Genomic DNA, 22,853 nt, shown 5'->3' with positions numbered 1-22,853 from the left:
AGGTCAGACTGGGCGGCCCTGCAGCTGGGCTGTGCCGCTCTGACAACGCTGCCTTCACAAGCCCGATGGCAGACAACAGCTCGTGGAAATGCCTGCCACAGCCAGCCACGAACTCAGCACTGAGCTGAAACCAGAACAGAACAGAACAGAACCGAACCGAGAAAGCAAATAAAAGGATGAATGAGTCCTCTCTGAAAAGTTCTCAACACCCTGAGGCAAACCAGAGACCTGGGAAGGGCTGGGGTGTGGCTCATGGAGAGCACTTTCTTAGCATGGGTGAGGCACCACATATAAATAAGTGAATAAAATAAAGGTCCATCCACAAATAAAAAAAAAAGATCTGGCAAGACAGCATCTGAGACTGGGCGGGCACTGGCCTCTCAACACCCTCCTGACCCTCACTGGCCAGCAGCCTGCCTGGGGAGCTGTCACCTCACTGCAACAGCCCTCCGGGGCAGGGCTCCAACGCGATCTTGGGGAGAAGATAGAGTGCCAACCCTCAGCCACTGGAACATGAGTAAGTAAGTATAGAGGGCCAAGGAAAGACACGGCCTGCGTCCCCGCCAGTCCTCTTCAGTCTCAGACATTCCAGGTCTAAAATACCAATAATCAAATACACAAAGATATGAGCACTCTGCATAAACAACCTAAAAAAAAAACCCCAAAGACAAATGCTATTTATTTGTTTATCAAGACTACAAATAGCATTTAAACACTTAATTTATTATTCAAATTAAGAAATTATACATTTTGTTTTGATAACGGTCATTGTCTTAAAAGTGTCGTTCTGTTTTCCCATTTAGAAGCGTATTGCTGATTCTGGTCTATTGACTTCAATGGCCGACAGGCCTCCAGCGGAGGGGACGCGGGAGCACAGGGAATGGGTCTGCAGCACTCCCCAGCACCAGCTCGGCTGCCAGAGCAGCGAGCACCCGGTGCTGCTGAGGAGACAGAGGTCCTGATAAAGTGCCTTTGTGAGACTCCCCCTCCCCACACGTGCCAGGAACGCCAGTCTCCATGTCAGAGCAGCAGCCGGAAGCACGGGAGTGAGGTACCCCAAGATGCCCTGGGTGATGGGCACTGCAGCCGGACTGAGGAGGGCGCGTGGTCACGGAGAGACGCAGCCCGCCACTTTGGTTCAAATGACTTTAATAGAAGCTGCAGGGCCTCCACGCCCCCAGCCACCACTCACTGCAGGCCACACGCGTGCGGTGGTGTGTGGACCCTCCTTGGCCTCCCCCGGAAGCTCTCCAGGCACCACGTGGAGACAGACAGACGAGAATGCATGACCACCTCACACCCCACAGCAATACCCAAGCCATCATGATGCAGGTCGACGCTACACTGAGAACAAGCATGCCGGTCCCACCTGGGAGAAATGGCGAGAGAAGCACAAGTACACTACCACCACCTACTGTCCAACCTAACCACGGGGAGGCAGCAGGAAGTGCCTTCAGTTTTAACAATTAGGCTGTAAACAATCAACCACAGGAGAAGCAGTGGCCCCAGAGGGCGGTGCCTTGGCCCCTCAGTCGGTCACAGACCGTGGGGTGCCCCACAGGAGGTGGCAGCCGCGGCTCAGAAGGAGTCTAACAAGGTCAGCAAAGCCAAAGCTTCATCTTTGGTTAATTTCACTGAGTTGCCACTAGTCTAAAAACTGTGCTCTTCTTGGCAAAGTTACTACATCAGCCACCTGGCACGAAACAACTGTTAAGCAATGTCCATCTAAATAAGTGACCATGTTGTAATAAAAATCATCTAAAAAATGAGGGAGGGAGGAATGCCAGGAGGAGGGAGGAGCCTGGAGAGCCGGGGTCCAGCCGGAGCACTCTCTGGGCCTGGGGAGGTGCTGGCTGCTCTGGGAGGGTCGGGTCCAGCTCAGCTCAGCTCAGCTCAAAGCCAGCAGCACACTCGATGGCATAGAGCAGCTTGCTTCGCAGAAGGGTCTCATCGTAAAACTCTGGGAGCTTCAGTAGGTTCATGCAGGTGCTGGCTGTGGGGAGCCGCTCGAGGTCAGAGCCTCCGTTGTGAATGCAAAAGGCTGGGTACAGCTCCTGGAAGACAGCAAGGCACAGGACACACCTTACCCACACAGTCCTGCAGAAGCACGCACATGAGCGCACACAGGGACACCCACTCCACAAGGAGGGGCCGAGGAGGACCTGCTCGGCATCAGCCCAGTGCTGTGCCCTGTGCTCCAGGGGCAGGCACACGCGGGCTTACTGGAGGCCACCTCTCCAGGGGGCAGGGTTCCCGCAGGCTCTGCTGTTGGACCTTTAGAGATGTGGAAGGTGCAAAGGTCAAGAGCTGACTTAGGGCAGGGTGGGGTGGCCATCAGCTGATGCAAAGATCAAGTGCTGTCTGTGTCACTGAAGGGCCATGCAGACAGCCATGGACAAGCCTGATCCAAGTGAGAGGAGGAAGGGAAGGAACCCACAGACACTGGGGAAATTTAATAGAGCCCTCTACCTAATCCCTGGTCCAAGCAGGGAATAAAGGTCATCACTGGGAAAAGAGACCAAATAGAAAACCAAAGGAACTCGGGCACAGGGTGCACACCTACAATCCCAGTGGCCTGGGAGGCTGAGGCAGCAGGATTACAAGTGCAAAGCCACCCTCAGCAACTTAGCAAGACCCTATCTCTAAATAAAATAATTATGACTCAGTGGTTAAGCATCCTTGAGCTCAATCTCTGGTAACCAAAACAAAACAAAACAAAACAAAACTTACAAGTCTACATCCATTTTTTTTTTTTTTGGTAGTGCAGAAATGAAACTCAGGGGCTCAAACATGCTGAGTAAAACACGGCAGCCCCACACCAACTCGCCAGCTTAAGTCGGAGCTGGATAGTCTGAATTTGAACAAGCTTTCTCTACTCCTGACATGATAGGCAAGTGCTCTACCACTGAGCCACAACCCCACCCCCTTCTAATTGTAGTTTATATGCTACTTTTAAATTGCTCATGAAAATGTTAGAACAGGAACCAAAGGACAACTAGAAATTACATTTAATTTACCACTCACCATTTTGAATATTCAGGGCAACTACTCTCTCAAGTGCTTGAAGAAACTAAAATGAAATCATCCTGTTTTTGAGGCAGAAAAGGATCTCTGGTGACAGGGGTGGTGAGTGCTGGCAAAGCCTCTGAGTAAGTGGGAATTCTCAGTGAATTCTGCAGTGAAACGCCACCCTGTAGGGTTTCCTTCCTAATGCTAACTGAATTTTCCACTTGCAGCCTAAAAGGTGAAAAAATGAAGTTCTTCATTGAAATCCAAGTCGAGGGCACCTTTCAGTGTACGATTAAACATAGTTTGACGGGAATCTGCATTAATCCAGAGTGAGAAAATCATCAATTTATTATGTGGTCTGATGGTAACTTAGTGCTTTGGTACAGCACTTTAATGATTTTTTTGGTCTGTAACAACCACATTTATTAAACACATTAAACTTTAATTAGCTTTAGCAGACGTTATTCTTCTGAGGGTTTTGTCACTTTTAGTGAGGCCTGCCTCTGCAGCCTGCAGGATGACAGCCCCTCCAGCCTGCAGGGTGCTGGCAGCCTCCTAGGGGCACGCCGAACCACGTCACAGGACAGCTGCACAAACACTTAGCGTGGAGAACTCTTAAGTTTTGTGTGTAGCATGTAAGACAAAGTCCAGAACAGGAAGACCATCTCCTAGCACAGCGCAGCGCACCTTCCTGGCCTAGCAACTCAGTCATGCCTGCGCAGGGCCCTGTCAGGGAGACAAGTTCTCACCACCCTTTGTTTGGGATTTTAAAAGCTAATGAACCAAAGCCTGGCACAGGAGCTGTATTCCCTGCGATTTGGAAGGCTGAGGCAGGACAACCAAAACTTAAAGGGCCAGCTTCAGCAACTTAGCAAGACCCAGCCTCAAAATAAAAAATAAGAGGGATGATGGAGATGTGATTCGGTGGTCAAGTGCCGCTGGTTTAAATCCCCAGAATTAAAAAAAAAAAAAAAAAAAAAAAAAAAAAGAAAGAAAAGAAAAAGAAAAGAAAAGCAGGGCATGGTAGTGCACGCCTATAATTCCAGTGGCTGGGGAGGAGGATTGGGAGGAGGATTGGGAGTTCAAAGCCAGCATAAGCAACTTAGTGAAAATTAAATACAAAAGAAAAAAGAAAAAAAAAAAGGGGATGTGGCTCAGTGGTGAAGCATCCTGGGTTCAGTATCCAGCACCAAAAAGGAGCTAAGGAACATGCCCTCCCCAATGTCTATGACCCCTGTGCAGGAGATGGTCTGGAGGTCTCTGCGTGCCAAGGCAGGCTAGCATTCTCTTGCACTCTCCCATGCGGGTTTCCCCATGCCCACTGGTTGGCACTGACTGCTCACCAGGGTCAGGAGAGCATCCCTGCCCCACTCTCTTTGCAGGGGAACAGGACCCTACCTAGACTCTTCCTGGAGAGTAGTGACCTCGAGGTTGGCACTGTTTTGAAAGGAAGATTCCAGAAGACCTGTCTCTCAGGGCAAGTGTTACTGGTAAAATCACCTGTGGCACTGAACTCTCAAGCTGCATTCGGGCACGGTGGCACACGCCTGTAACTGCCCAATTCTGGAGGCTTGAGCCTAAGTAACACCATCTACTTGGAGACTTTGCCATAACTCGCCATCCTTGCCATCAGAGATCCTTTCTGCCTCAGAAAGGTAATGCTTTCATTTTAGTTTCTTCAAGTACTTGAGAGAATACTGCCTCATGTCCTCAGAATAACGCTGAGTGTTGAATTATTAATGTTATTTCTAGTTCTCCTTTGGTCCCTGTCCTAACATAAGATCAAGGCCAGCCTGGGCAACGTGGTGAGACCCTGTCACAAAATAAAACAATGCTCAATACGGCTCAGGAGGTAATGCCCTGGGCTCAATCCTCAGTACCAAAAAAGAACAGCAGAAAAACACACTTAAGTGGCAAGACTATTCTCGGTGCTGCACATGGCACCTGCACTCTTTCACTCGCCGATGCCCTGGGGGCGGGCAGGCAGTGCTCCCTGCCATGAGGGCCACTCTCCACCCATGGGAGGAAGAGCCAGCCAGGAGCATCCCCCGGTACAGTGCCGCTTGCTCACTCAGGACCACACACTTTTTGTGGTACAGAGACTGAACCCAGGGCACTTTAACATTGAGCATCATCCCCAACCCTTCTTAATTTTTTCTGAGACAGGGTCTTGCTAAGTTACCCAGGCTGGCCTGAATCTTACACCCTTCTGCCTCAGCCTCCTGAATTTATTTATTTTTTGGTACCAGGGATTGAACCCAGGGGTGTTTAACCACTGAGACACATCCCCCCTTTTTAATACTTTATTTACAGAGTCTCACTAAGTCGATTAGGGCCTTACTGCATTGCTGAGGCTGGCCTTGAACTTGTGATCCTCCTGCCTCAGTCTCATCAATTCAGTGAGGCCCTCTGCCACCATATCCAGCTCCTGCAAGCAATTTCAATTGCTAAAAATAATAATCCAAGTTATATGAGGTCAACATTAATACCCAGAGGTAGAGCTAGGCAACACGAGGTACACAGCTGCGAGGGTCAGGACGTTTTCTTCCAGTCATGCTAAGAACTGCCCCAGACCCCGAAGACCCACAGGACTCCTGCTTGTCCACACAGCTACTCCAGCTGGATGCAGGGTCACCCCTGGGCCACTCCAGCACAACGTGCGCTGCCGTGGCAGCAGGCTGGTGCTGGGCGCATTCCAGGCCGGGAACAACGCATGCAGGTGGTGTACCTTGAACCCCAGGAGAGGGGGGCGGGAACAGCTCGTCACAAACTTGAGCAGCTTGCGCTTCTCTTCATCAGTGAAACCTTCTACGACTCTCCAGAAGATTTTAATGACAGGGTGATCGGCAGAATAGCCTCCTACAATAAAACGGACAGACATCTTATTGAAAGTAAAACACACAGGGCTGGGGCGGGGCTCAGTGGCAGAGCACTTGCCTACCCTGTGTGAGGCTCTGCTCACATGACTGAGTCGGAGGCACTGAGTCTGCTCAACCCTTCACACCACATGAAAACAAATACAGAACACATGCAAAAGCAGGGTGCGCTTTCTTGCGCTCTGTGGCCCTGGGCTGAACCCAGGGCCTCGTGCTTGTTGGGCACATGCTCTGCCACAGAGCCACATCCCAGCCATTTTTACTGTTTCAGTGTCTCACTGAAGCGCCCAGGCTGGCCTGGGACTTGGGATCCTCCTGCCTCATCCCCGGGAGGGGCTAGGAATAGAGGGTGTGCTGCTGTGTCTGGCCAGCAGGGTCCCTGGGATGCTCTGCAGGTCTGAGGTCAGCAATCAGAGGGAACTGCAGGTTCCACCAGGCCTGTCTTGAAAGCTAATCCTAAAAACCATCTGGCCCTCACCCCAGAGACGGTGGGCAAAGCATGAGGGACCAAGTGTCAGAAGGCTGAGGCAGACAAGAACAGAACAGGAACAGGCAGGTGGTTGGTCACAAGACAAACACTGGTGGCACGAGGCTCTGCTTTCTAGGAACTCTGCTGGTCAGAAACCAACACCTGCTGAGCAAACCAGAACGTGCAGGGCTTCACAAGTGGTCAGCGCACCCAAACATGGTGGACCCTGGGTACTGGCCATGCCTAACAACCAACCTCACATGTGAGCAGGAGACTATTGTAAATGTTGGGTCTGCTACTTACAACTTTTAATCTCCTTAAGTGCTTCCTAAAACTAAGATAATTGCTCTAGTTGTTCCCTTATTCTTAATACACTACAGAAATAACATCAATAAGACATCTTAAGTGCATCAATTGGCACCAAATGAATATGGTAATTCTTTAACCCTATTTACTGGAACAGCCAAGATCATTCAAGGTGGAAGGTTTCAGTGAGAGCGGGTCATTCAAACCACCCAAGACAAATTCTTGGCAAAGAAAGGTCAGATGGATTTCACTTTCTTAAGCTTATGACCTGAGAGTGAGGACAATGTGATCCTGGTGCGATTTGCCTTCTCATAAAATCTGAGCTCAAATTTAGAGCAAACAGGTTAACTACAGAATACACATACATACACACACACACACACACACACACACGATATTTAACATATTTAGAATTTGTATGGTAAACATACTTTTAGGTGTTTCATATACAAACAGCATTCAGCAGAACACAGGGAGCTGGGTAGAATTTGTTGTTATGGTGGTAAAATACATAAAATTCACCATTTAAACTACCCCACCCAACCCCACACTGGGGATTGAACCCAGAGCCCTTTACAACCCCTTTTGTTGATTTATGAGACAGGGTCTGTCTGAGGCTGAACTTGGGATCTTCCTCCCCAGCCTCCCCAATCACTGGGATTACAGGAATACATGACTCCGTCTGTATATCTTGATGGTTTCTTTTGAAACACAAAATATTTTAACTCAGAGGAAGAAGGAGGTACCGATTTCCTTTTCTGGATCACATGTTGGTATAACAACTACAATCCGACTGCTCTAAAGCCATGAAGCCCTGCCGCATGCTCTTCATAGATTCTCGAGCCCTAGCGCTTATCCTGAGTTCACCTTTGGGTGTATGTGACATAAGGTTCTAAGTGCAGTCATTCTCAGATGGGTACCGTCCCAGTACCTGCCGAATCGTCCTGGGTCCTTCTGAAAAGCCAGCTGACCAAACTGATTCCAAACTGGGTTCCGCTGAAGGCGCGCCTGTGCCTGGGTCGAGACCATGCTGCAGGACTGCAGTGGCTTGGTACTAAGTTCTGAATCAGGACTAGGTCTTTCAATCTTCTTCTACCAAATTACTTTGGCTAACCTTGATCCTTTTTAACTTTTAAAAATATATTTTTTTAATATATATTCAGGGGCAGTTTACCACTGAGCCACATCCACAGCCCTATTTGGTATTTTATTTAGAGACAGCGTCTCACTGAGTTGCTAAGTGCCTCGCCACTGCTAAGGCTGGTTTTTAAGTCAGGATCCTACTGTCTCAGCCTCCTGAGCTGCTGGGGTTACAGGCATACACCACTATGCCTGACTTGATCCTTTTTTAAAAACACAACACACATATTAGTTGTAGATGGACACAATATCTTTATTTTATTTACTTACTTATTTTTATGTGGCACTGAGGATCAAACCCAGTACCTCACACATGGTAGCAAGCACTCTACTCCTGAGCTACAACCCCAGGCCTAATTTTTTTTTTTTTTTGGAGGGGGATATAGGGATTGAACTCGGGGACAGTCGACCACTGAGCCACATCCCCAACCCACTTTGTATTTTACTTAGAGACAGGGTCTGAGTTGCTTAGCATCATTTTGTTGCTGAGGCTGGCTTTGAACCTGTGATCTTCCCGCCTCAGCCTCTCCACTCACTGCATCTGGCCCTAGGCCAAATCTTGATCCTTTATTTTCAAAATATATTTTAAAATCAGCTTTATTATTTCTACAAAAAACTCTGCTAGGATTTTGACAGAGACCAGACTAGATTTATAGATCAATTTGAAGGGAATTACCATTTTAACGATGGAATGAGTCTTCCAATCCATGTACTTAATCTCCTTTAATTTCTCTTAAAATGTTTGCAGTCTTCAGTGTACAAGTCTATATTTACTTTGCTAAGTTCATTTGGGTTTTATCCTTTCTAATGCTATGATGAGTGGAGTTATCTGATTTCATTCTTGGACTGTATACAGAAATACAACCGGTGTCTATGTATCAACCAGAACAATCCTGCTGAGTTTTTGGGGCTTTTTTTGTCACTTTATCCATGACAAGTTTTATTTCTTTCTCTGGCTTTCACACTGACGTCTTTCTTCCCACGTTCTCTTCGGTTTCCTACTGCCTGCCTGCCTTGTCGCACCAGCTAGAGACCCAGAGCCACACTGCAGGAATGGTGGCAGGCCACCCTGTCTGGTATGCCTGGCACTCAGGGTGCTGCCAGGGGCCATGCAGGGTCTGGGGCAGGCTCAGGGGCTCCCTCCCAGCCCGGCCGCCTGAGCATTTTGTCTTGAGTTCAGAAGCCTCCGGTGCTGGCTTTCCCTCTACCGAGAGGCTCCTGTGGGCTCTGTCCTTCCACTGCCCTGTGTCAGACTGCAGGAATGGACCTGCGGGTGTCTGGGTAAACACCCTGGCTTAGTCCCTTCAACTCGCCACAGCTTCAGTTCCCGTTCCCCAACCTTGCTGCAGCGCTGGGGGCTGAGCCCAGTGCTCCACCTGAGTCACACCCCCAGCCCTTCTTCACTTTCACTTTTAGACAGGATCTTGCTAAGCTGACCAGGCTGGCCTTGGACTCATGACCCTTCTGTTCCAGCTCCCAGAGTTGCTGGGACTGCAGGTGTGTGACAACGTGCTTGGCTCCTGGACTCAGTTTTCTGATGTTCTGCTCAAGATTCCTACTTATATGTTCATAAGGGATATTAATCTATACTTTTACTTGTGTGTATTTTTTGGTCTGCTCTGATATTAGACTAATGAAGACCACTGAGCAGGGGATCTTTTGATCTCCTTGGCCTGAGCTGAAAGTCCTGCCCAGGGTATGTGTTATGGCTTAAAAATTATTTGAAAAGGAATGTACACTAATTTCAAGATGTTTAAAAAAAAAAAAAAAGAAGAGCACATTGAAAATGTGGGATGACACAAACTGTTTCAGAATGTGCTGCGTCTTCCACTCCAAGTGTTTTCTATGAGCCACATAAAGTACTCAGCGTGTCAGGGCCCATGACAATAGGGATGGGTGGCTCACAGCGCCCACCCCTTTCACACTCCCATTGAGCCTGGTGTCCAGGTGAGGAAGGGCTGCAAGGGCAGAGGGTGTGCTCGGCCTGGTCAGGGACTGGCGCGAGCCAGATCCACTTGCAATTCACCTCCCGGGATGCTCACACCCTGTGGAGGGCAATCCTCCACCTCGCGCCCATCTTCTACTGAGGCAATTGACGACACACTGCGCTCACTGTGCTCTGAGGTCAAATACACCAGATCAACTGCACCAACAGGGACAGTGCAGAAACACGTTTTTACTACTGATGTTACACAAACACACAAAATCCCAGAATATCTACTCTCAACACAAGCTCACATAGTACTAGAGAAATGAAGTACAATGGAAGACCACACCGACACCACAGTGGTTGTGTAAAATCTTGCATTAAGGGCGACCCCTTTCTTTTTCTTTCAACTATTACTGAGTAGACACAGGGCTTAAACAAAAGAAAGCAAAGCAAAACCCAGGAACTTGTAATACTCAGGATGTCGGAGGACTCTCCACGGGCCTAGGGCCATGTGCCTTCTTGGGGAAGTAGAGGTTTAAGGCTTTTTGCCCATTTGTATAAGTGGGATTTTGCCTGCTCAATGAACTTACAGAATATTAATAATATACTCTGGGTCCAAATTCCTTGTCAGATATATGTATTCTGAACATTTTTGACTCATTTGTGCCTTTTCATTTTCTTAAAAAGGAGAAAGGTATACATTTAATTTAGTCAGAAAGTAAATAGTGTTGTGGGAGGATTGTGAAGTGAAATCAAATTCCATGCATGTACGATTTTGTCGGGACTAACTCAATTACTGTGTATGACTACAATGCTCTAACAAAACCTGCAGGGTGAGTACTTAAGTCCTGGCTCAGTGGTAGAGTGCTTGCCCGGCACGCACAAGGACCTGGGTTCAATCCCCAGCACCATAGGGGAAAAAAGCCTCTTTATTAAGGCTGATTGTGTGCATGGGGGTGAGCCTATTTGTTTCTTGGTGCTGCACCTCTCAGCCACAGCCCTGGCCTCTAGCTCTCACCTGGAGACAGGTGTTGCCCAGCTGGGATGTCCCAGGTGTGTCCCCCTGCACCAGACCCAGCACTGCTTTTAATAGCAAAAGACCAGAAGCACGCCTGGGGTGGGGCTCAGGGGGAGCTTGCCTCCCACACGGGGACCCTGGGTTCCCCCTTCCATCCCCAGCAACACCCCTCTTAAAAAAAAAAAAAAAAAAAAAAAAAAAAAGCAAATGCTCCCAAGTGGAAACTTATGGAGGGAGGATATGAAGAGAGGCAAAGAAGCCCAGAGACAAGGGGACAGGAAGAGGTTTCGCCAGGCACTGTGTCCAGCACTCTGTAGTCTTGTCTTTCTTTTTGGTGCTGGGGATTGAGCCCAGGGGTGCTTTAATAGTTAGCCATATCCCCAACCCTTTTTGAGACAGGCAGGGTCCTGCAAGTTGCACAGGTTGGTCTTGATCTTGAGATCCTCCTGCCTCAGTCTCCTGAGGAGCAGGGATTACAGGCGTGTACCTGACTAGCACTCCAGTGTTTGAGCAATGCAAATTAAACGTACCTGAATAGTTCGTAAAGGATTTTAGGTCCTCCAGACTTATGGGAACTTGTGCACCAGAAATTAATACCTGGGGGAAAAAAAAAGTCTGAATAGTAGCACATGAGGTAGATTTTAAGGAAGGCTTTTTATTCCTCGAGACGACTACATCCCTGAGCGTCAGCAGGCAGGGTACCTGAATCTCCTGCTGGTCGAACATCCGGAGCCACTCCAGGCTGACGACGTTAGCCAGGCCCTGTCGGAAAGCCAGGCAGTGGGGGCGGATCTGCTTGTTCAGCCTGTAGTCTGCCACCAGGTGGATGTACGCGATGCGGTTGGCACTGGTGACGGGGATATCCTTCCCACCAAGCTTGAGTTCAACCACCTGGGAGTAAAATACAGCACCATCAGGACCCTCCAAGCATGTGACAGGGCAAAACGAGGCTCCCTGCTGGTTTTTGAGAGCCACCATTCTGCCTTTTGTGAGCACTAAGGCAGCCCGCAGCAGCGTACCCCAGGGCTTCATTTTAAGTCAGTAGTCACAGTGGGCAAGGACACAAGTCCAGGGGTCACACAAGTAAAGGGTCCACGCGGGAGGAGACACCCTAAGGAACTAAGGCTGTGGGAAACAGCCACTCGAGTCCGTAGCACTGCTGGGCTTCCCCTGTGAGGAGCCGGGCTCAGGACCTGGCTCCAGGGCCTGCAGCAGCGCTGGTGAGCACAGCACTGTGGTGAGGACGCACAGCACTGTGGTGAGGACGCACAGCCAAGGGACACGGCTGCCCCTCGCTGTGCCCTTAAACCTCTCCCCAGGACGAAGCCGCACAGCCTGCTTTGTGCATCTGGAGTGTTGTGAGGGTGTAGCCGCCTGGCAGAACCCCACAGACCACCCAAACACAGCAGTGCCTTCTACACAAGAGCTCGCTTTTACTTTATTTTGCAATGCTTGGCTCAACCCAGGGTCTCACTCATGCTGGACAATGCTCTACAACTGAGCCACACCCCCAGCCTAAGAGTTGACTTTTAAAGTTCCTTGAAGGGGCTGGTTCAGTGATGGAATGACATATTGACAAGGGCGCTACTCTGGTGGACACCAAGAATGGCCCACAGTGGGCTCCCTAGCCTGTTTTGGTTTTTTGGGTACTAGGTATTGAACCCAGATACACTTAACCACTGAGTCACATCCCAGCCAAGCCCTTTTTATTTTGTATTTTGAGACAGGATCTTGCTAAGTCCTTAAGGCCTTGCTAAATTGCTGAGGTTGGTCTCCACCTTGCAATCCTCCTGCCTCCGGCTCCCGAGTCCCTGGGATTATAGGTCAGTGCTGCTGTGCAGGGCTTGCTAGCCTTCTCTCAGACGGCCCGTCATCAACACTCCCAATGACTTTCTTCTCACAGCCTTTAGACCTTGTACATGTTTCACATTCCCAGAGTGACAAGATGGGGCCGTCTCTAGGCGACGGCTCTTTACCTGATTTCTTACCGCATCACAGAAAAGCCATTTCAATCACCCTACATTTGCATAGTCTGCTTATTCTTATTTTTGTAAAGATTATGTACCTTTAAACCTCAGAGTTGAATTTGTTGAATTTCAACTCTTTGGCTCCATCTTTATTCTGATGAACTTGCAATTGTAGGAATAATGGGTTTGACAGTGAGCTTTCAAACCGTGGCCTCTGGGCGAGCAAAAACTGCTCCTTACCTTAAGTCCTTCACTTACACTCCAACAGTCCACCTGTTGGCCAAGTCTCACCAAACTAGCCATCACATTTACACGCATTAAACTTTAAACTGATAAAGGCAGGTAATGAATGATGATGTGCCTGTGTGATCTGGAAGACAAAGAACCACTGAAGTTCTCAGCTAAAGGAACATATGACCCTGCCTCATCACACAAAACTGGTATTTCTAACAACTTTAAAATGCTTGCATTACTTTTAAACCAAAATCCTCTCTTAGGCTAAATCTAAATAACTGGGGATTGAATTCAGGGGGCACCTGACCACTGAGCTACATCCCGAGCCCTATTTTGTATTTTATCTAGAGACAGGATCTCACTGAGTTGCTTAGCACCTCGCTGTTGCTCAGGCTGGCTTTGAACTCATGATCTCCTGTCTCAGCCTCCTGAGCTGATGGGATTATAGGCTTGTGCCACTCCGCCTGGCACAACTATGTGTATTTTAAAAGTCACATCAAGTGCCTACTGAAATTCAGAGTGGGAGGGCACACTTAAAGAGGCTCCCCCAGCAGGCACTGCACCTCTGGGCTGGTGACAGCTGGCTGGGGCCTGCAGCTGCACTGCTCACTGACCCTCTAGCACCATCTTTCTGAGTGAGGAGGTGGCCTGCCCAAGGCCACGGGGCTCAAGTGCGGCCTCCCACGTGGCAGATGACCCTCAGTGATCTGCTCCAGGAGGATGTGTACATACATCAGCAGTCTAAAGTTTCATGTACATTATTAAACAGCACAGACACAGCCATATTGATTATAGCAAAGAAAACAAATCTGGCAGCAGCAGCATTGCTGTGAGAGGGAAGAATGAACAATGAACAATGACCTGCCAGCAGGATGAAGGATCTGTGCATTAAAGACCTTTAAATCACAGTGTTATAAAGAGAGAACTACCTATGTTTATCTACCTCTACAGAAAAGCCAAAAGATTCTCTCCAAACTAGGTGGCTTTACCACTGACTTTCTCAGTTCTTCTAATGAGCATCTTTAGTGCAATTCTTCTCCTTTTTTTTGAGAGGGGTGCTGGGGTTGAAACCAGGAGCTCTCAACTACTGAGCCATACCTCCAGCCCTTTTTTGTATTTTATTTAAAGAGAGGGTCTCACCGAGTTCTTTAGGGCCTTGATGTGTTGCTGAGGTTGGCTTTGGGATTTTAAGTATGTGCCAGGGTGCCCAGTTGCAATTACTCTAACACATTGCCATCTACAACTCCTAAACTTAGTAGGCAATATGTGCTTATAGCAGACTCCAACACTGCCTGCAGGGACCTGATGGAGGCCCAGGTGGGGCCCAGCCCTGCAGGGCTCAGAGCTTTCACTCGCTCTCACAAGTTACCCAGGAGGCACAGAGCACATCACCCTGAACTCTGAAAACAAACCTCACCTGCCAACTAACCTTGGAATTTTGCACTATTGAGACTTTGGCTGTACACTACGAAGAAGACACCAAAACTAAAGCAGCTACATAAGTTGCAACAAAATTAAAACATGGTCCTGCATCTCTTGTCCCCCGCCCTCACACTTATTTTGGTACCAGGGATTGAACCTGGGGTGCTCAGCCACTGAGCCACATCCCCAGCCCTCCTTTTTATATTTTATTTAGAGACAGGGTCTCACTGAGTTGCTTAGTTAAGTTGCTAAGGCTGGCTTGGAACTTTCGATCCTCCCGCCTCAGCTCCCAAATGGCTGGGATTACAGGTGAGCACCACTGCATCCAGCTAAAACTCTTTATTTTTATGTGGTGCTGAGGATCGAACCCAGTGCCTCATGTGTGCCAGGCGAGCGCTCTACCACTGAGCCACAACTCCAGCCCCTAAAACTCTTTTCTGATTGTGACCCCCAGGTGCAGCTTTTCTGTGGGCTGGCTCAGAGCCGTCAGAGCTGGCTTCCAGGTCCTGCGCGCTCAGTCGAAACCTCTTCTTCTGCAGAGGTGCTCAAACGTGTCCTTGCTCCTGGTTTTCCCACCAGCTCTGACGCCACCCACTACAGGATGTCACATACTGCAGGCCCGACACGCCCAGCACCAGCTCTGGAATGACACAGGGGCTCTCCCTGGAGTCCAAGAGGAAGCTGACTTCCTAGCAGGTGAGACCCAACAGCAACCTGCATCTTGACCTTCCTCTTGCCCTGGGTTCTGTTTCCTCCTCCTCCATTTTTGCTGGAGCATCACAGTTAACGTTACAGTGGGCTTTGTCACACATGTGCACACGCACACCGTGACACCACACTCTGGCCACACCCAGCCCAGCACTTCTCTGCTCCCTCTCCTCCTCTCACTGGGTCCCTTTCCTCGACTGATCTTCCTTTGATTTTCATGAGATCTGCCCCCAGCTTTTCCTTTTTCCTCTCTAGATTCCACAGATGACCCTTGACCTTCTGAGTTTGGCTTATTTTACTTAACATACTGTTCCCAAGTCCCATCCACTTTCCTGAAAATGACATCATCTCATTTTTTCTTTATGGCTGAGTCGAACTTGGTTGTGCGTGTGCGCCACATTTCCTCCACCCACTCACCCACTGATGGAACCTAGGCCGGCGCCATGTGTGGCTGTTATGGACTGTGCTGCTATATACATGGGGATGCGCATGTCATATGACTTGAGTTCTTCAGGTCAACACCGAAGGGTACAACAACTGGGTCACGTCTAGCGGTTCGGTGTCTAGTCTTTTGAGCCTCAGCCTCCTGAGCCGCTGGGATCACAGGCGTGTGCCACCAGCGCACCCAGGTATTTTCTATTTTTGAGACAGGGCCTCACTAAGTTGTCCAGGCTGGCCTTGAACTTGTGATCCTCTTGCCTCAGACCCTCACGTCACTGGGATTACAGGTGCATGTGTCAACATGAGCAGCTCTAAGTTTATCTTTAAGTGATACATAAAAACAAAATTGTATGAATTTATGGGATACTATAGGTATTTGATACATTTATGCACTGTGTAATGTTTGAGCAGGTTAAACATACCCATCTCATCTACCATTTCTGTTATGGTGAAAACATTCAAACTCCTTTCTTGGGGCTGGGGCTATAGCTCAGTTGGTAGAGTGTCTGCCTTACATGCATAAGGCCCTGAGTTCAATCCCCAGCACCACAAAACAAGCAACAGACTTTCTTCTGGATTTTTACTGTGGTCTGTAGTCAGCCTACTGTGCACACCAGGTGTGATTTTGTGGTGTGGGGATGGAAGCCCAGGGCCCACACCCATCTTGCACCAGAACTTATCCCCATCTAGTGGAGGGATTTCTAAGCTGGGCAAAGCTCATGAATGACCCGAAGGCCTAGATTAGAACCGGGTGACAATATCCAAATGCAAAGTTTACAACAGTATATTTGTGGGTAAAATCTAGCTGTTAGATTCAGAAAAGCTCTGCTCTAGAGAAACACCAACACACCTGTCTTTCCTGTGATTTGACTTTTTACTCTGAAAAGGAAATGTGAATTGAGAAAGCACAGGAAGTCACTTACACACCTAACAAGTCTGGGCCACAAGATATTAACAAGTATGCCTTGCAACTCCTGCGGGAGCCTCTCGCGTCATCCCTGAGCAGTCTGACTGTGGCCGTTGTGTGGGGGATGACCAAGGCTGGAGCGGACAGGCCCTGCCAGCACCTCAGGTGCTGCTACCTCAGGCCATCCAGGCCCACTGAGCCCCACCCGCTGCCTGTGCTCTCCATGTCTAAAGCAGGGCTCAGGTGGCAGCCACTCATCTACACATCTCAGCATGCTGCACACATGTCCACTGCAGCCTTCGGCCAAAAGAAGGGCGAGGAACCAGAAAAAGGAGCCCAGTCCTGGTACCCACAACTGCAAAGAACGCATGAGAGTCCATGGTGTGAAATGTCCAGGAGGCAGGGGGAGAGCCTAAGTGGGCTGCAGTGCTGAGATGTGGCAGGGGCTACTGCTGACGAGCAGCTTCTTTTCTAGGACAAACACTATTTTGGTTGGGTGCAGTGGTGCCCACCCACCTGCAGTTCCTGTGAACTGGGAGGCTGAGGAGGGCGGACTGCAAGTTGAAAGCTAGCCTCAGCAGTTTAGTGAGGCCTGTGGCAACTTAGTGAGACCCGTCTGAAAATATAAATAAAAAGGGCTAGAGGGCAGGGGCTGTGGCTCAGTGGTAGAGCACTTACCTCACATCTGTGAGGCCCTGGGTTCAATTCTCAGCACTGCATATAAATAAATGAAAAAAATAAGGTCCACCAACAAGAACAAGTACAGGGCTGGAGCTGGGCACTGTGGTGCACACTTGTAATCTCAGCAGCATGGGAGGGAGGCTGAGGTGCTAAGCAACTCAAAATAAAATATAAAAACGGATGGGGATGTGGCTCAGTGGTTAAACATCACTGGGTTCAATCCCAATGCCAAAAAAAAAAGGCTGGAATGTGGCTCAGTGGAGAAGTGCCTCTGGAAGAGCTGAAAAGGAAACACTCTAAAGGTGGCTGACTCTACAAACACGCCAACACCACCGAGCTGCACATTCAGGGAGGCTCCAATTCATGCTGTGACTTCTCTCTCAGTAAAGTTGTCTCTGAGAAAGTTAAGAGGGTGCAGGTCAGTGGCAGAACACTGAAAAAAAAGGGGAAAAAACCCCCAAACTAAACCAACCCCCCCAACATAAAACTTAGTTTGAACCTCCAATATAGGCCTTCTTTTCCTTTTAAAAAAGAAAAAGTAAAGTAACAAGAACCACCACTCATTCAGCGAGGCCAGGAAGCCTTCCACATGGGCTGCACCTGGAGCGGCATACTCCCAAAGGTCCCGTGCTGGTGGTGCTGCCCCACGCTGTGGCACAGGAGCAGAGGACATGGGTCTTGAGAAGGCAAGCGGGCAGGCCGGGCCGACCTGTCACTGCAAGCCCCCCCCCCCCCTCAGCTGCTGGGATTCCCGACTCCCAGCCACAGTGACTCTCTTAACTAAACCGTGCAATCTCAGGTGAGTCAAAAGGGCGGTGGAGGAAATGCTGCCCCAGGGCTGGAAACAGACGCAGGGGGCCCTGCTCACCTGGGCCTCTCCCAGGTCGTTGTTCACCACGGTGAAGTTCAGCCCCAGCTCCTCCACGTCCTCCTCGTAGCTCTTGAGGAACAGCAGGTTCCTGTAGACCTCCGGGTCCAAGGAGGCCAGATGGTGGATGTCCACGTCGGCACTGGTGCCCAGCAGCTTGGAGAGGAAGAAGCCGGCAAAGGGCAGCTCCACCAGCATGTTTTCATAGAGAGCCTTCAGACAGGACAGAGCAGGGCAGAGGGTAAGCATTCACGGATGCTTCTGTCATGCTTCCTCAACCAAACAGGGTCCTAGGACAGCGAGTCTTTCTCTGAGGCCACGGCAGGGTGAGCCCATGGGCCAGGCCTCGACCGAGGCACTCCCTGGGAGCGTCCAGTCTGCCACAGCTCACTGCAGACTCGGGGCTGACACACAGTGCTGAGACAGAAGGGACGTGGGCCACTGCTCTGCACTCCCAGAGGGTCAGAGGGGATGGTAGACGTACAGCCCTCACTGATGTCCCAAGAATCACTAAGAACAAAGCAGCAGCAGGGATCCGTTCATAGCCCACAGGACAGAGCCTGGGCCAGGCTGCAGGCAGGGAGACTCCTTCAGAGTCCCCAGCTCCTGGCTCTTCTCAAGGTCATCCTCCTCCCTGCGTGTCTGCTTTGGAGGTACTGGAGACTAAACTCTTTCTCTAAAGACTGGCCGCTGACTTTGAGACCCACTCTAACCCAGCACTGACCCTGTTTCCAATGAAGTACCATTCACAGGCAGGGGATGTTAGGTGGTGAGCAGAGCTCCCCAGGGTCGCCGGCCAGACCACCTCTGCCCCACTGTCCCTGCAGCATAGCACACGTGTGGCTGTGTTCCACAATGGACGTCATGTGATTTCACAAGTTGAGAAATACCATCGATGCCCACCTTCATATCTAAGGATGTGGACATATTTATAGCATAGTTTGTAAGCAGTGAAACATACACAGCTAACCGGTAAAGCTTGAGGACGTCTTCACCTGGTCATGCCTGAGCAGGGACCCTGCAGACCAGGATGTGGAGCCCTAACCCCACACACGGCACTCTCGCCCTTCCCTCACACCCTCTGCGTCAACCCCTTGTTGCTGCTACGTGGTGGGCAGGGTTCCCTGGTGTCAGGACCTCCTGGAGGAGGCACGCAGCACGCAACCCTTTGTCTGAGATGCCCGATGCTGCCTGTTCTTTTGTTTTTTTTTTGTTTTTTTTTTAAGAGAGAATGAGAGAGGAGAGGGAGAGAGGGAGAGAGGGGGAGAGGGAGAGAGAGAGAGAGAGAGAGAGAGAGAGAGAGAGAGAGAATTTTTAATATTTATTTATTTATTTTTTTAGTTCCCGGCGGACACAACATCATTGTTGGTATGTGGTGCTGAGGATCGAACCCGGGCCGCATGCATGCCAGGCGAGCGCGCTACCGCTTTAGCCACATCCCCAGCCCCCTGCCTGTTCTTTTGTTTCTTGCTGTGTGATGTCTTTTCCTCTTCACCTGGAAGTGGACACACAAGCTGATGAGTAAATACTGAAGGACAGGCTTGGAGAGCACTCAAGGCTGGGCATGGGGTGTGCTTGCCCACATTAGGTACTGCCCAAGCAGTCTCCAAGGTGCCCAGGGCTGGTGTCAGCACCAGTAATGTGGGTGTCCGTGGACACATCCTCCTGGGCATGGCACTGTTGGCCTTCTCATCTCAGCCATGCTGGGTGTAGCAGGGGGCACCTCGCTGTCTCTCCTGGTAATTAAAGGAGTCAATCAAGCCCTGGTGCTAGCATATCACGCTCCAGAGACCCTCTAGTGAATGCAAGGTTCCCTGCATCACGTCAGGGGTTCCCGTGGCCCAAGGCTGTAAAATCCAACAAGAACCAGAATTTCACTGTGATGTTTTCAGAAGTCTTAGTATTTTGTTTGGACAGATGGGCCTGGAAGCCACAATAAGCCTTTCTAATGTAGCGGCTGGCTGCCACCTCCCAGTTCTCACTATGTGCAGGCGCCATGTTGAGCACAGTGCAGGACATCTGTGACCTCACATACATGTGGCTCTGGGACAAGGTCGGAGGACGGCTCCCACAGAGGCCAAGAGAAGACTGGGTTTCCTCCGTGAGCGCCTCGTCTGTGGAGGTCTGCGTTCACAGTGACCCCATGAAATGCTCCCTGTCTTAATTTCACAGGACAAGAAGCGCAGTGCGATTACCCTACTTGGTAAGTGGAGAACTTGGGCCTAGTTTTAAAGTAAAAAGTGCTCTCTAGCAGAGAGGTCGAGAACCCGTCTTGTGTTTGGAGTACATGTGGTCCTGGGACCCTGCCTGGGCCTGAGGGACACCAGCAAGGACAGACAGAGGCCAAGAGCTGCACTGGCCCTATAAAGAGGGTTGTGCTGAGGAAGATGTGCTGGGCATAGCCAGGAGCCCTTTGTCCCAGGATTTAGAGAGGCGCATGTCGCTGGGTGCCTCATGAAAGGCCCCGACAGACAGCTGCTTCATCTGTGGGGTAGCTTCCCACAGATGGCCCAATCAGGAGTCACTCTTCTGCCAGATCATGTCCCACACACTCAGGCAAAAGCAAATGGTCCACAGCAAACAGCTCCTGGGAGGTGGGGTGCGCGAGGTGCCTCTGGGGAGCTTCTAGAAAGCAGCCCCGGTACTCTGTCATGGTTCCCAGCACAGCACAGCATTCAGTCATCTCTTTCAAGCTTTCTATAAAGTCACGAGCTCCTAAACACACGCTGAAGCCTATATACTCCAATAGAGCGTGCTCACATGCCCCCCCGCCTTTGGTACCGGGACTGAATCCAGGTGTTTACATCCTTAGCACCTTTTATTTTGCATTGAGACAGGGACGCACTACGTTGCTTAGAGTTTTGCTAAGGTGCTGAAGCTGGCCTCCCACCTCAGCCTCCTGAGCCTCTGGGATTACAGAGGTGTGCCACTGGACCTGGCTCAGATGCCCTTGAGGTATGTCATCTAAGAACTCACCTGTTGCCATCACCAAAAGACCCAGAAACAGCTGTGAAGGTTTTCTCAAAAAGTAACGAACATTTCAATGTCATAAATCATGCTGGTCATTTTTTTTTGCCTGGTGGTGCTGGGGACTGAACCCAGAGCCTTGGGCATGCGAGGCGAGCACTCTACCAACTGAGCTATATCCCGGCCCCTTGCTAGTCAATTTTGACAGGCACTCTGGAGAGTGCTTTCTGCCCGGGCTGTCTCTGTAAGAAGCTCAGGATCCATCAGGTCACAGCAGCCCCTCCAGGAGACCCTGGCATCCCGCTGGGTCAACCACAGCACCCTGGCCTGGTGCTCTATTTCTCATCTGAAGACTAATGATTGCCCAATTAATTCTGAAAAGATGGCAAAAAAAGACCCCTTAAGGACAGAAGGAGTGATAAAACGGCAACTCACACTCAGTCATCTATCTACTGACAATGCCAATGAAAAGCTGTTCCCCAAGCCACGGCAGGTTCAGAGCAGCCAGAGCTGTTAACCCGGAGCATGGATGCGTACCGTCACCTCCAAGTCAGCACTCTGCACAGCACTGGACGGTGGGGCCCAGGTGTCGAAGAAAAGCCCTCATTTGTATAGCAGACTCCAAAAGTAAACTGCTAGCGTAAATCACCTGACGCTCAATATTGAAGGTCATTGTTTGCCATCTCTGCATTAGTAACAATAAACCAGCAAGATTCCTTAAATATATCAGAGCTACCTGAATTTTAAACAGAAATCCCACTGTGACTCATAAAATGCAAATGCATAGGTATAATTTTTTACATAAGGCAGGTTTAAACCTTTAGAGCATTTAATATACAAGCACTAATAAATGATAGCACTAAAAACTATGACTGCATCAGCTAAATGGATTATAAATTAAATTTCCATAATGTATGCAACTGAGATACAAATGTACGCATAAATCAAGGTATTTTCTAAACACAGGTTAATTATACAACTTAAAAACTGCCTATTTTTTATGCAAAATAATCCACTTAGCATTTTTCAGCCAGTTGCACAACACTTATTCCTAGAAGCATATCAATAACTACCTGTCATGAAAAAATAGCAATAGGTATATGGAAAAAACCTGTAACGTATTTTTCAACTGTCTGCCCTTTATGAGTGTTTATAGCTAGAAATTGTGCCAAAATGATTTGAAATAAAAAGGATTAATTATAGTAGAAGCCTTTTAATATAAGTGAGTGCAGTCGCTGTGCAATTAATGCAAATTGTGGCTCTATCAGGAGAAGAGATGTGAGCCACATCGCAGGTCATTCCTGTTTGCTGCCAAATAACTCCAGTAATTTACTACATTAAGAATCAATAAAAAAATAATGCTTTCCAAATGCATCTCTATTAATCTTCAGGTAGTTCTAAAGTGAACATTTATAACTTAATCTAAAAACTATATGAGATGATGTCTTGCTTTAAGGCCATCCTAACTGAGTAAGCAGATAATAATTTTAATGATTTCAAGTCATGATAACCACAGAGTTTAAAAAACAAAAAAGAAACATAAGGTAAGGATACACCATTTAACAGTGTGTGCTTTGGAACCAGCAACTGGGAACAGGAAACATGGCCTCTGGACTGGCTCCTCCCTGGCAGGGACACGCTGTGCCTTCAACCAAGGGCCCAGCATGAACATGGCACCCACGTACTGACAGACGTGTATGGAGTGCCGACTGCACACCAGGGCCCATCTTGCACTGGGACTGTGCACCCGTGAACTGGCCTGCGAGTCCTCCTTTCCTCACTCGACCTTTCTGGTTATGCAGGAATGTGTACACTGCAAGACCCACTTCAAGCCCTGGCCGACCACGATCCTCTTCCAGGCACCAGTCTACACTGTCAGCTCCTATAACACTTGTCCACACAGCTACCCC

General features: G+C 49.3%; 1 protein-coding gene across 1 annotated transcript in view; it reads right to left on the bottom strand.

Moving 5' to 3' along the window:
* Positions 1-702: 702 nt before the first annotated feature.
* Positions 703-22,853, bottom strand: part of Ube3c (ubiquitin protein ligase E3C) — a 93,679-nt gene continuing 71,528 nt past the window's right edge. Inside the window, exons 19-23 of the mRNA XM_077795907.1 lie at positions 17,977-18,189; positions 11,451-11,639; positions 11,279-11,345; positions 5,738-5,868; positions 703-2,054 (exon numbers count right to left, since the gene is read on the bottom strand). Of these exons, the coding sequence (XP_077652033.1) occupies positions 1,884-2,054; positions 5,738-5,868; positions 11,279-11,345; positions 11,451-11,639; positions 17,977-18,189 (771 nt within the window). The 3' untranslated portion in view covers positions 703-1,883. The remainder of the gene's footprint in view (positions 2,055-5,737; positions 5,869-11,278; positions 11,346-11,450; positions 11,640-17,976; positions 18,190-22,853) is intronic.

Source organism: Urocitellus parryii, chromosome 3, assembly GCF_045843805.1.
Source record: "Urocitellus parryii isolate mUroPar1 chromosome 3, mUroPar1.hap1, whole genome shotgun sequence".
Lineage (NCBI taxonomy): Eukaryota > Metazoa > Chordata > Mammalia > Rodentia > Sciuridae > Urocitellus > Urocitellus parryii.
The sequence above is the reverse complement of the archived record's forward strand: the minus strand, read 5'-3'. Positions and strand labels throughout refer to the sequence as shown.